This window comes from Leuciscus leuciscus (genome assembly GCF_965113295.1).
Source record: "Leuciscus leuciscus genome assembly, chromosome: 19".
In the NCBI taxonomy this organism is placed as follows: Eukaryota; Metazoa; Chordata; class Actinopteri; order Cypriniformes; family Leuciscidae; genus Leuciscus; species Leuciscus leuciscus.
In genome coordinates, this window is record NC_138743.1 from 3,215,087 (window position 1) to 3,229,655 (window position 14,569).

At 37.1% G+C, this 14,569-nt stretch overlaps 2 protein-coding genes across 4 annotated transcripts in view; both read right to left on the minus strand.

Annotated features, from left to right (window-relative positions):
- The window catches only part of LOC309482078 (GDP-L-fucose synthase-like), a 35,747-nt gene extending 24,559 nt beyond the window's left edge, over positions 1-11,188 (minus strand). For 2 of the 3 annotated variants that reach the window (XR_014200181.1, XR_014200182.1), the window contains exons 1-2: positions 11,029-11,188; positions 3,486-3,622 (exon numbers count right to left, since the gene is read on the minus strand). Coding sequence is in view for 1 of the 3 variants with exons in the window: in XM_082147301.1 (XP_082003427.1) it covers positions 3,486-3,622 (137 nt within the window). In the remaining 2 variants the exon portion in view is untranslated. Of the gene's footprint in view, positions 1-3,485; positions 3,623-10,663; positions 10,949-11,028 lie in introns of those variants that run through there. The other variant, XM_082147301.1, reaches the window with a different exon arrangement.
- A 1,134-nt stretch (positions 11,189-12,322) lies between these two features.
- arhgap39 (Rho GTPase activating protein 39) overlaps positions 12,323-14,569 on the minus strand; it is a 70,128-nt gene continuing 67,881 nt past the window's right edge. The window contains exon 10 of the mRNA XM_082147155.1: positions 12,323-14,569. This exon is cut by the window's right edge and continues 112 nt beyond it. Within this exon, the coding sequence (XP_082003281.1) occupies positions 14,487-14,569 (83 nt within the window). The 3' untranslated portion in view covers positions 12,323-14,486.

Genomic DNA, 14,569 nt, shown 5'->3' on the forward strand with positions numbered 1-14,569 from the left:
AGGAGCATATATTAATGTTCTTCTCCCCCTCTGGATCTCCACCCATCTGCCGCATCTTTTGGTCTCCTGTCGGTCGGTTTGGTGTTGGTATTCCACTCATGTTTAACAATGCTTTGCTCAGGGTATAAGAAGGAACGGTAACTGTTGATCTGGGAGAAAGGCTTTAACCCTGTCACTCCCGCACACCGGTGCGTAACCTCATGCTACAAGAAAGGCTTTTACGGCCTCGTCTGCCCGACAGTGCTTTATTTGTTACTACTAAGTTTCTATACAGTATGTTGTTCCCTTCTACTGTCTGTATATTTAAACATGTAACTTAATCAAAAGTAGTCGATCTCCGAATGCAACGTAATGAACTGACTCCATATGAGGAAATGTCATGAACTTGTAATTTCAATGAAAAGCATGATAACTTAGATAAAAAAAATATCCGTGAATTTATATGGAAACAAGCTTTAGGAGCTTTTCCATCTTTACTCTCCTCATGTTACGTTGCATTCGGAGAGCGACTACTTTTGACTGACAAAATTCCAGCCACCGGAAACACTAACTGATAAAGTGAGTCGTACAAAACCTGTCTTTTTAGTAGGGCTGTCAATCGATTAAAAAATGTAATCGCGATTAATCGCATGATTGTCATGAGTTAACTCGCGATTAATCGCAATTCATCGCACATTTTTAATTTGTTCTAAATGTACCTTAAATTAAAACTTTTCAAGTTTGTAATACTCTAATCAACATGGGCATGGATAAATATGGATGCTTTATGCAAATGTATGTTTATTATTGAAACCATAGTCAACATAGAACATGAAGACGAGACATATTTATGATGATATTTCCATGCTTTATGACGTCTGTGAGAGATGTTTTTTTTTTTTTGAGCTGCTTTACACAGTGACCAGGTGTTTCTAATTTAATTAATTAGCTGCTGTTAAATGAACTGAGACGCTGTTTGTTATACACACCCTGATGAAGGCATGTAGCCGCAACGCGTAGGTGCACTTCTCACCAATTTTTAAGCCAGGAATGAAATAAAGGCTTTTTTCACTAATATTCGAGTGCCTTGGAATTCTTGTCTTCAGAGATATACTATCCCACAACCAAAGAGCACCGAGATTTTATACACCCCATGCAGCAATTCTTTTTCGCATTAAGTTTTGATGAAGACGAGACATGTTTCAAAGGTCATAGATGTTTTTCAAAGAACTTGTTCATGTCTATTAGACACATGTAGAAAGAACAAAGAAATACCAGGTTCCCATTATTCTCTTTCTTTGCACTGAGCAATTTACTAACACAAACATGTTTAGATTTTTGCATGACAGGGCAGCTCTTCTGAAAATGCTAAATGTACATTTATTATTACATTAGTTTGTCTCTCTCTGTGCCCATTTTAATGAAGCTAAATTCTGAATAAAACTGTTTTCATTGGTATATTTTACTGTTTGTTTTGTCAAACAACGGAATGAATATGAAATAGTGACTGAAACGCGACCCATTAAGACATAACCAGCTCTCCCTTCCAAGACGTTACTCTGCACAAAAATCCTGATAATCGAGCCGTCGTCTGATGAAATCAAATACACATAAGATAAAGACAATATTTGTGTTGTGATTTCGGCTATACTTGCATGTAAAATTAGAGAAGCAACATAATATCTGTGTTTAACTGAATTAAAGCGCTACTCCTCTCTGCCGCTCGTGCACGCAAGAGAGAGAGAGAGAGAGAGAGCGAGCTAGCGAGCGAGAGGTGCGCGCGCGCGCTGGGAGAGCAGTACCGGCGATTCTCAGAAACTAAATAAGGTTTGGGCGGTTTTTTGAAGGGAAAAAAAATCGCTAAAGGGGTCTGCAATGTCGCTAAGTTGGCAACACTGTGTATCTCCATTTCTCCAACTAGGGGTTGGGCCACGGGTCAAACAGAAAATACGCGCTGCGTTAATCGGCCGTTAAAAAAATGAGTGCCGTTAAAATGATTTTGCGTTAACGCGTTATTAACGCGCTAACTTTGACAGCACTACTTTTTAGTAAACTCTGTGTACACAAACAATGTTCTCAATGCTGGAGTTCATGTGTAGAGCCCCTGGTGATAATGAGAGCAAAGTTTCATGTTGTGTCGAGCCTTCTTAGTGTTTTAAAAATAGCGATTTTTGATGCTATCATAGTCGTGTCCCAATCACTCCCATTCACAAGGCATTTTGACCTAAAACGAAAATACAGTCAAACTTAAAAATGGCGTTTCCATTCTAATTATGCTTTTACACGAAAGTTTGACTCGGGTAGATTAACAAAAAGAGCCTAGGTTCAATTTTGGCGAGAGTTACCCTTTAAAGGGATACTTCACCGTTTTTTCATATTAAACTATGTTATTCCCTTAACTAAGACGAGTTGATACATACCTCTATCGTCTCAGTGCGTGCACTAAATCCCTCTGTCTTGCGGCGAAACTTTGTTTGCCCAGTTCATTTAATATGGGCCAAGCAGAGAAGATACCAAACACCTCCACGTTTTCCCTATTTAAATACAGTTACTCGCGAAGTGTAACTCGACCTTGGACGGTGACACAAAACAAAACGTTGCGCTTTTCTAAGCGTGTAAAATGGATAACTATTTTGTATGGCGGAATACCATAGCAAGTGCTTGTAAGCACTTCGACTTGGCGCAGTAATATCTTCACTAGAGGGAGCGGGGGCCGGTGAGAGGATTTTTCACGAGTGAAGATATTACTACGCCAAGTCGAAGTGCTTACAAGCACTTGCTATGGTATTCCGCCATACAAAATAGTTATCCATTTTACACGCTTAGAAAAGCGCAACGTTTTGTTTTGTGTCACAGTCCAAGGTCGAGTTACACTACGCGAGTAACTGTATTTAAATAGGGAAAACGTGGAGGTGTTTGGTATCTTCTCTGCTTGGCCCATATTAAATGAACTGGGCAAACAAAGTTTCGCCGCAAGACAGAGGGATTTAGTGCACGCACTGAGACGATAGAGGTATGTATCAACTCGTCTTAGTTAAGGGAATAACATAGTTTAATATGAAAAAACGGTGAAGTATCCCTTTAACACAGCAGCATGACGGTTTCTCATGCAATGCCATCTGAGGGGTCAAAAGGGTCACATTCCTGCCTTGCCCTACATGTACTGAGATGTCTCTGGATTCCCTGAATCTTTTCACAATATTATATATGGTAATTGAAGAAAGACCTAAACCCTTTGCAATCTTGCATTGAGAAATGTGATTTTGGAATGGAGTCTGTGGTGTGGTGGATGCTCCTTTTATACCCAGTAATGCAAGTTACGTAATCAGATTTCTTTTTTTTTTTCAAGTAACTACTAAAGTAACGCATTGCTTTTAAATTTACAACTAAATATCTGAGTTACTTTTTAAAAAGTAGGTTATAATATACCTACTGATATGATATTGTAATGACTGTGTTATTTAACAGGTGTGACGTCTCATGAGTGTTTGTTCAGGATCTCTTACATGAGATTGGCATCTTTGGATGAGAGGAATATCCACTCTTCTCCTTCTCTCGCTTCACCCTCTTTCACCACTCGCTCTATCGCTCGTCCCACCAGTCCACTGCCACCCGTCACCAACACACGCATCGGCCCGTCCATCTGAGAGAGAGAGAGATGAGGTTTAATGATAGATAAAAACTGTAATTATCAATCTATCTATACTTCAAAAGTTCTTATAATAAGCACATATTCACAAAATATACTATCATGGTAGAGTTCAAAAATTACCATGTTCTCTGGTAATAGAGCGGTACTTCTTTGTTACTCTATTCCCTTTTTTTTTAAAGTGTTAGGAAAAGCCAGGATATTTAATACAACTCTGATTGTGTATGACTGAAAGGAGGTCACATACACATAGGATGGCTCGAGGGTCCGGGTATCGTTCGTTCATTTGTTTTTGCTCTCACATACGAAAAAGAAAAAACGAGAAAACAGCTCCTTTTTCCGTTTTTTCGTTTTTTTAGAAAAACGAAAAAACGAAATTATGACTTGATTTTTGGTTTTCCCGTCCTTGCACGGAAATCAGAAAAACAACTTGATATTGGTCCGTGTACGTTTTGATAGTTTGTTTTCCAATTTGAAATGAAATAAGCAGAAACGAGAAAACGGCCCCTTTATTCGTTTTTTCGTTTTTTTAAAAAAAACGAAAAAACGAGATTTCGGCTTGAGTTTTCGTTTTTTAGTTCACAGGCAAAAAACGAATAAATGACTTCAAAATTCGTTTTCCACATGTGGGCGGCCTGACACGCCCCCTTCCGCCGATTGGTCAAGCAAATCTGAGCATGTGACGTCATCAGTTGTCGCTCCGGGGTGCGTTTCCCGTACAACTATATAGCTCGCTGCTTAACTACCATAGTACGATGCATCGTTGGAGAAATCAACTAGCTAGTCACGACTGTTTCCCGAAACCGTCTGTCGCAAAGTATCGTTCAACCACGTTGGTTTATGACGTCTCGCACGTGGTGGACTAATAACTTATTTTAATTAATCTGTTTGAGATCGAATTAACGCTAGATTTTGTCATATAAGTTACAGACATGGCATCTGAAGACCATTTCTAATTTTTCTCAGTTATTTTGCTTTATTACCCTGACTCAATATTTGGCTCGTTCTTACATAGTAGAGCACGTTCGCACATGCGCAGTCTTCAAAAACGGTGCTTTAAATCTCTTGACAAACTAAAAGACATAAATTACATTTGTATTCTAAATAAATAACACGGGTTGTATTGAATGTCAGCTTGCTTATTTTGCTAAAGATAAGGATTTATTCAGTCTACATCTAATGTAAACTAGAAACTATGCTTCTAACCACACAAGTTTGCGATGATGTTTGCGAACGTTCGTTTGAACGATGGTTTCGGGAAACACCAAATCGTTGAACTATGCTGATAACGACGGAACTTGCGACCATAGTTGGCTAACGATGCTTTCGGGAAACGCACCCCTGGTCAGGTCTGCTCAACAAAATAATAGTCAAGTCAAGTCAAGTTTATTTGTATAGCGCTTTTCACAATACAGATTGTATCAAAGCAGCTTCACAGTATTACATTTAAATAATACAACAAAGTTTGTTTCAAGAGGAATTTATTGATTGATAAAATTAAATTAAATATCCCCAAAATATCCCCAGTCCTCTACTATGGCTACAGATTCTTAAACTGTACAGGGCAGGTCCTACTGGGCTTTCTTCTGTGCAACTTTACACGTTTCACAGAAATATTTACATCAGAAATATTAATTATTAGTCTGCCACCAGCCCGTTTTATGTAGCTGTGCGGAGTTAAATCTGCTGACAGCGCCGAGCGGGAGACGCTCACTGACCAATGTTCAGTCAGCAGTCAGAACTTTTCTTTTAGACGCTCCGTTTTGCCACGGGATGGTGATTGCAAATACTGTAATGCCAATCGGCTGAGGGTGGGTACCAATGATGGTGAAATACATTTTTACTGAAGCTGTAATCATAGCCGCGACCCGCGAGAATGAGACAGGACGATAGCGGAGGCAATTAAAGGCGCAAGATAACTTCTGTTAACAAAAACATAAATAAAAAAAAAGTTTAATATAAGTGACTTTGTCTTTGTTTTATTGTTTTTGTTGGTTTTAATCAAATCATTGTGAACCACAAACTGAGCCTTTATTTAAGCCTATACTGAGCCTATATTAAAAATTTTTGTTATAATATGGGTATTTTATAATACAGCATAAATAAAAACAAACACACGTAATATGTATGCCTATAGGCAAAACACCACAGTTTTTTGGTTTTGTTTGTGTGAACTTTTATCCCCAACCATATTTCTTCATGGGCTCCACGCCAGGGGTCACGCTCAGCACCCCTACTTCCCATGGTAGCCTACTAACTGTAATTATGCTGACCCAGTTTATATGTAAAATCTTTGGTATATGTAATATCTAAAAACACTTTACAGTGTGATGGAAATAAACTTTTCTTAAAGCGTGTTGTATATCACCACAGATTTATTGACACCCTTCTATCTGTGTTGTATACTGAAATAGACAATTGTCCTGCAGAATGATGAGGTTTTTTGTAATAACACAATTATACCATGAAAAAAAAAAATATATATATATATATATACAGTGCTTAATTTGTAAAGTGGGAGGTCCCAGAGCGCAGAGGGGGTGTGGATCCGGCCACTCAAAACGGGGGTTGGAGGTAACAGAACAAAAAAAAAAAAAAAAAAATTAATAAAAAATACACTGCCTACGTAGCTTCTCTGCAGGGACAGCGCCAGAGAATTGTTAACGCATGTGCTGAGTGGGTGCTAGATCATTGACGGGGAGCTGCGCAAAACTTGGCCACTAAATATTTAATATTCAGTTATGTTAATGATCACAATTACAGTTTTAATTTGATTAAATTGAACAAGCGCAACATTCAGCATTCAATCAAATAGGCCTATTCTAAAAGATGTAGGCTATTATTAATAATAATGTTATTTCAACACAATATCTCGTTATTTCGAAATAATATGTGTGCGTGCATCCGGTGACGCGTGTATTGATTTTTATTAATAAACAAGTGTTTTCTCTAAAAGTGTCGACTCGGCTGCAAAGATGAAGTTGACGATCGCCATCTCCGTGTGAACGCGCTTATAGAGAGAAATGCACATAAATAAGCCTAATGGATTACATAATCAGAAAGTAGCCTTTTTCTTTTTTCGTTTTGAATTATTTCGTTTAAAGACATTTCAAGCTTTGTGTATTTGATGTATTTGTCATGTCTGTGTGAGGCATACGCTGAGTTTCGTTAAGTTAGGATCGCGCGGGCGCCTCCGTTATATTTGTTTCATAGGCCTATTCATTAAATACAGGCAATTGGTTGATGAAAAATTGATTAAAATTAAGATACAATTTATACAAAACGAAATTCACTTTAAAGAAAGGCTTTCTACAAAACAACTTCAACTTCAACGGTCAAAATCATGTCTGACCCGCTCCATGTCTCATATTGCGCATCCTATCTTACTCGGTCGTGCTGTTCACTTTTCATAAATCAACATAAATGGAAGAAAAAATAAAAATAACATTATAATATTTTAACAAATATGAAACTAAATGCGCTTTTTTAATGGCTACAATAGTACGACTACAGATACTCTCTATTTGTACAAATTTCTGCACATTCATTTAATTCTGAATTTTGCAAACACAAGTTGAAAGGCATTTGTTCAAATCAAGTTCACGGATAATTGTGCGTGCATTTATTAATCATTATGATACTAAAATCCTAACAAATAGGCTATGCTATGTACAAAAAATCAGATGAGCCCATAATATGAACGCATTTACACGTTAAGCATTTTCCTCCCATAGAAAAACATTATCGCTTAATGTGGCTTAATGCAGATTAGAATGTCCCCTTATTATGTCGAAATAACAAGATATAATGTCGATACTAGGCTACTGTGTCCACCGTGGTCTCCTTTTTGATCAGCGGGAACGATTTTTGCTTTTTTGGGATCTGACTGTCCAGCGTATTTGAAAAAGTTAAGCAAACTTTCCTGTCTTTTTGACATTTTTCCCCTGAGTGAAACGATCGAGGCTAACAGCAATCTCAACTCGTACAACAAGCGCGCAAGTCATGTGTCACAAACATTGAACACTACACAAACAGGAAAATTATTATTATTTTTTTTCATTTAGGCAATTAATTTTAGTGACACAGGAGGTGCCGGATCCAATAAAAAAGGTTCCGGATCCAATGTCGGAGGTGACGGAACATGTTCCGGCGTGTTCCGGCTCAAATTAAGCCCTATATATATATATATATATAGGGCTTAATTTGAGCCTTATATATATATGAGCCTTATATATTATATATATATGAGCATACAGAGTTCATCAGACAGCCTAAAGCCTCTTACGTTGTTGATTTATATTTCAAACAACAATTCAACATTTGCTCACAATGTTTTTCTTACAAAAAACCTCATCATTCTGCAGGACAATTGTCTATTTCAGTATACAACACAGATAGAAGGGTGTCAATAAATCTGTGGTGATATACAACACGCTTTAAGAAAAGTTTATTTCCATCACACTGTAAAGTGTTTTTAGATATTACATATATATATATATATATATATATATATATATATATGTGTGTGTGTGTGTGTGTATGTATATATGTGTAAAGGCAGGATCACCTACTGGTGGAACCTAAACGGAAGTCCAGTCCTGGCTGTATAATCAAACAATAAAAACGAGAAACAATGCATGCCATCAAGAACATTTATTGATTCCACAGGAACTTGATCCAGTTTCCCCCATTTTTACTAATAACTACTTGTTAATTAACTACTTTCCGTTTGGGTTTCACCAGTAGGTGATCCTGCCTTTACACATATACATATACATATACACACACACACACACACACACACACACACACACACACACACACACACACACACATATATATATATATATATATATATATATATATATATTCATGGTATAATTATGTAATCTGCTTATTGTGAGCCTAAATGAGTAAATTGGTATTCAATCATTATCAGGCTGACTTGCCACCAACTACTGGTGTTTTTTTATATATTGAAAGTAGTGTTTCATGTTGTCACTTCACATTTAATAGCCTCTTAGAATGAAATTGCTATGCAAATTCACAGTGCCTCCTTTGAGCTGCATTAGACAGTGTGTAATGTACATCTAAATGCAGGGTCAGATGCTGCTTCTGTGCCACCTATACTGCAAAGCTTGGTGTTTGTTCATACAGAGTTCATCAGACAGCCTAAAGCCTCTTACGTTGTTGATTTATATTTCAAACAACAATTCAACATTTGCTCACAATGTTTTTCTTACAAAAAACCTCATCATTCTGCAGGACAATTGTCTATTTCAGTATACAACACAGATAGAAGGGTGTCAATAAATCTGTGGTGATATACAACACGCTTTAAGAAAAGTTTATTTCCATCACACTGTAAAGTGTTTTTAGATATTACATATACCAAAGATTTTACATATAAACTGGGTCAGCATAATTACAGTTAGTAGGCTACCATGGGAAGTAGGGGTGCTGAGCGTGACCCCTGGCGTGGAGCCCATGAAGAAATATGGTTGGGGATAAAAGTTCACACAAACAAAACCAAAAAACTGTGGTGTTTTGCCTATAGGCATACATATTACGTGTGTTTGTTTTTATTTATGCTGTATTATAAAATACCCATATTATAACAAAAATTTTTAATATAGGCTCAGTATAGGCTTAAATAAAGGCTCAGTTTGTGGTTCACAATGATTTGATTAAAACCAACAAAAACAATAAAACAAAGACAAAGTCACTTATATTAAACTTTTTTTTTATTTATGTTTTTGTTAACAGAAGTTATCTTGCGCCTTTAATTGCCTCCGCTATCGTCCTGTCTCATTCTCGCGGGTCGCGGCTATGATTACAGCTTCAGTAAAAATGTATTTCACCATCATTGGTACCCACCCTCAGCCGATTGGCATTACAGTATTTGCAATCACCATCCCGTGGCAAAACGGAGCGTCTAAAAGAAAAGTTCTGACTGCTGACTGAACATTGGTCAGTGAGCGTCTCCCGCTCGGCGCTGTCAGCAGATTTAACTCCGCACAGCTACATAAAACGGGCTGGTGGCAGACTAATAATTAATATTTCTGATGTAAATATTTCTGTGAAACGTGTAAAGTTGCACAGAAGAAAGCCCAGTAGGACCTGCCCTGTACAGTTTAAGAATCTGTAGCCATAGTAGAGGACTGGGGATATTTTGGGGATATTTAATTTAATTTTATCAATCAATAAATTCCTCTTGAAACAAACTTTGTTGTATTATTTAAATGTAATACTGTGAAGCTGCTTTGATACAATCTGTATTGTGAAAAGCGCTATACAAATAAACTTGACTTGACTTGACTATTATTTTGTTGAGCAGACCTGACCGGAGCGACAACTGATGACGTCACATGCTCAGATTTGCTTGACCAATCGGCGGAAGGGGGCGTGTCAGGCCGCCCACATGTGGAAAACGAATTTTGAAGTCATTTATTCGTTTTATGCCTGTGAACTAAAAAACGAAAACTCAAGCCGAAATCTCGTTTTTTCGTTTTTTTAAAAAAAAACGAAAAAACGAATAAAGGATTCGTTTTCTCGTTTCTGCTTATTTCATTTCAAATTGGAAAACAAACTATCAAAACGTACACGGACCAATATCAAGTTGTTTTTCTGATTTCCGTGCAAGAACGGGAAAACCAAAAATCAAGTCATAATTTCGTTTTTTCGTTTTTCTAAAAAAACCAAAAAACGGAACAAGGAGCTGTTTTCTCGTTTTTTCTTTTTCGTATGTGAGAGCAAAAACAAATGAACGAACGATACCCGGACCCTCGAGGGAGAGTAAATGATCGGATAATTTTAACCTTTAACCTCTGATACGCCCTATATTACTGATGAGGTGTCAATATATGCATTAACACATGACCACAAAACACAGAATGCTTTATAATGATAATGCATGAACATAATCACAGTACACACTTTAACACTCAATGAAAAAACTCTCAAATATTACTGAAAGATTATTTTCTGTGAACAACACGTGATTAAACAGCTGTAAAGTGTCTAAAACGAGCATACCGTGACATCGAATGAATGAATTACTGTTTGGTCGTGTATTAGTTCTGTTAATAACTAATGATTTGCCAACTCACTGGCGTCAATGACTGTAGTCAAAGTCCTTCTCGAGGAAAGTCAGTTCACTCGCTTGTCATATTTTCATCGCCTCCGGGCAGATATTTTGCTTATGCAAATTGCTAAATCAATTCATATTTTCTGGAATGTGGAATAACCAGAATATCCGCCGACGTGCTCATTCCTGTCGCTCAAGCTCAGCCGGAAAAGCTTTTCCGGTTTGTTCGAGACACAGAGCGCATGCGCAGCTCTAACCGCGATTCACTGGAAGAGGAGCTTCTAACTGCAACTGCAAACACGGGATGACTTACCATTTGGCGATTTGCTCTTTTATCCCGACTTATTCCGCGTTGCAGTTTTTCACATTCATAGTAATCCGAGTGAGCAGTCTTGATCTATCTACACTACAGAGATCTTATGTGAGGACCATAAAGGTCCGCGTGGATCACGTGTGCCTTACAAACCAATCACATCATAGCCTCGACGTCATTGAAACTTTGAAACATGGCAAAGGCTTTCAAGCCGTAACGTCTATAATATCTTAAATTATTAAATAATTTGTAGATTGTAATACATGTATAATTACTTTGTACTGTATATGTATACCCTCTATCCGAATTTATTTGTGTATTTTTATTGTTTATTAACAGCAATGCTTTATTTAATGTTGTTTCTATTCGTATTATGTCTTAAACATATCCTTTTTTATTTTTTTTATTTCCAAGGATACACATTACATTAGCCTATATTGTTTAATGTTATTAATGGAGGTAAAAGTATTACATTCAGAGTAGGCTATTACGTATTTACTTTCCTGCAACCAATATTCACAGTTGTTACACACTCATCTGTAACTTTACTGTACATGTTAATGTTATATTGAAGATAGTTAAAATAAGAATACACGAATGGACTTCTTTATGACAAAAGCATATGCATACGATATGTATGTAGCCTATGTAAGTAGCCTATATGTGTGTGTGTGTGTGTGTGTGTGTGTGTGTGTGTGTGTGTGTGTGTGTGTGTGTGTGTGTGTGTGTGTGTATATATATATAGTTTTAAGTTTTGGGGTCAGTACGTTTTTTTGTTTGTTTTTTTTGGGAAAGAAATTAAATAAATTAATATTTTATTCCGCAAGGATTAATTAAATTGATCAAAAGTGACAGTATAGACATTTATTATGTTGCAAAAGCTTTCTATTTTCGAGTTTGTGTGTGTGAGAGAAAGTGTGTGAGTGAGAGTATGTGTCTGTGTAAGAGTGTGTGTGTGTGTGTGTGTGTGTGTGTGTGTGTGTGTGTGTGTGTGTGTGTGTGTGAGAGAGAGTGTGTGTCTGTGTAAGAGTGTGTGTGAATGTGTCTTTGTATGAGAGTGTGTATGTGTAAGAGTGTGTGTTTGTGTGTGAATGTGAGTGAGTGTGTGTGTGTGTGTGTGTGTGTCTGTGTAAGTGTGAGTGTGTTAAAATGTGTGTGAGAGAGACCGTGTATGCGTGCGTGTGTGTGTGTGTGTGTGTGTGTGTGCGTGCGTGCGTGCGTGTGTGTGTGTGTGTGTGTGTGTGTGTGTATAAACAGTATTACAGAAATGATCACACAAGTCAATGAATCCTTTGAACTGTTTAATAAACAACGTTCAGCTCAACCGTAACGTCCAGAGTAACCTTTGACCTCAGAGCAAAAGGAGGGAGAGGGGTTTATTAACACGACTCATAAATACAGTAAACCTGTGACGAGAAACATCTCTGCATTCATCTCCCATAATCCTGTGTGTTTGTGTGTGTGCTGCTCTCAGGTCACACTGGTCCGCATTTTCTTCCCTTCAACATTGCATTTCAGACATATAATCAAATTTCATACCATATCTGCTTTTTATAATTATTATAATTATTATTTTAAATCTAAGTTTTGCTAACGGAATGAGTTTTGAGATCCAAACCTAAACGTGAACATTAAATGCTCCTGCTGTCAAATACTGAAGTAGTAATTACTATTTCGTTATCTTCTTTTCTTTCGTTTTAGCTTTTTATTTGTATTTTTTACACATTGTTCTGTACAGATGAGGACGTGAACATGTGACCATGACAGATCAGTGTGTGCAGAAATGTGGAGAAGCCAAACATACCAACATCTTTGTCTGTCAAAAGCACGTCCTACTCATATTTCACCTCAAAACGATTTGAAATAATATTTTGCATAAAGAAAATGATGTTTATTTTTAGGGCCAGTATTTTATATGTATGCAATGCATATATATATACAGTCAAACCAAAAATGATTCAGACACCAGATATAGTTTTTGATATTTTTTTTACTAGTGTGATCAGGACACTATAGTTCATTTATATAAGTGAGGATAACAAAATAAAGTAAACTGTGACATATTATACCCAAAAACTCTTAATACAGTGACTACCAGTAAAATTTGGGACCAAAAATGATTCCGACACTTTGAGCTGATCATGTTTTGCTGAAGTGTTTTGTCTGTAATTGCTAATGCTCTTTTTACACACAGACTGAACAAAATGAAGCATTGCTTGGTGATTGGTTGAGCTAAACTGGTATTATCTAATTGTGTAGTTAAATTTAACAGCTGACAGATATTCAACATAATTCATGTGTGAGACAGTCTAACAGATGGATGGACAAAACCAGTCAAATATCAACTGAGTTCTGCTCATATTTTATTACCATTTTCTAAACTATAGATAATAAACTGTGATAATGTGAGAAATGTTGAAGGTGTTGGTTTGACTGTATATATATTGTGACAATTTCTCACAAATGTTTTTTATTTTAATTTAATTTTGTGGTGAAATATGACCCAGACATTTCTTCATGAGATTCACTCCTGTTTATCTCTCCCTCCATCACTGTCTGTCTCTCTGTAGTCTCACTTGTTTCTCACCAATAGCCTCCTGGAGGCAGAAATGGACATCAATATCAATATTGTGTGTTTGGCAGTGTGATATAGATGATTACAAGCACCAAACCAAATCAGTGTGTCTGTGTGTGTGTGTAAATGAGTGTGTTTGGATACTTGTTTGTATATGTGAGAATGTAAAGGCGAAGGATGTAATATTCTAGATGTTAAACACTTTCTGATTCAGTGTGTGTGAGTTCTGCACTCACAGTTTCTTCAGAAAGTGTGTAAATCATGTAATTTTCACTGATAAATCACACACTTCACCTTTATCGCAGGTAGTTCGCTATGAGGGGCACTTGTGTTGTACCATTACAGTGAGACGTACACAATAGTGTATAAAACAATTAGTGCTGAATGTGATTAATGAACTCACTCACTCACACACGCACGCACGCACACACACACACACACACACACACACACACACACCAATGCATGTGATCAGTGAAGACAGATGTTTTCTATTTCAAAAGGCAGTACAATACTTACAAACCCCTTATTCAAATAAATAACAAATAAATTAATCATATAAAATCAGAAGGACTGTTCTACACGTCAGTCGAGTTAAAAAACAGAAACGGACACTTTCGGTACACACATGCACGCTAGAAACCAAAGCAGGACAGTCACTATCATGTGAAGACGGATGGTTTATCTATTCAGAAACATTCAGAAATCATCGGGGATGGAGGATCTGTTTGGGAAGGTGAGTGTGACTGTGTGTTATATATGCGAGTGTGTGTGTGTGTGTGTGTGTAAATGATAGGTTGCTTGCTGGGTGATTCATGTGTGGGCGAATGGTTCTTTTCACCCTCAAAAAATGGTGAGGTGTGAATGTTAATGTGTGTTTGTGCTATAGCACCCCGTCCATGAAGCTGGTGTCGAGGTGCTGGATTAGCACGCGGATGAAGCTCATTTCTTTACGCGTGTTCTCGA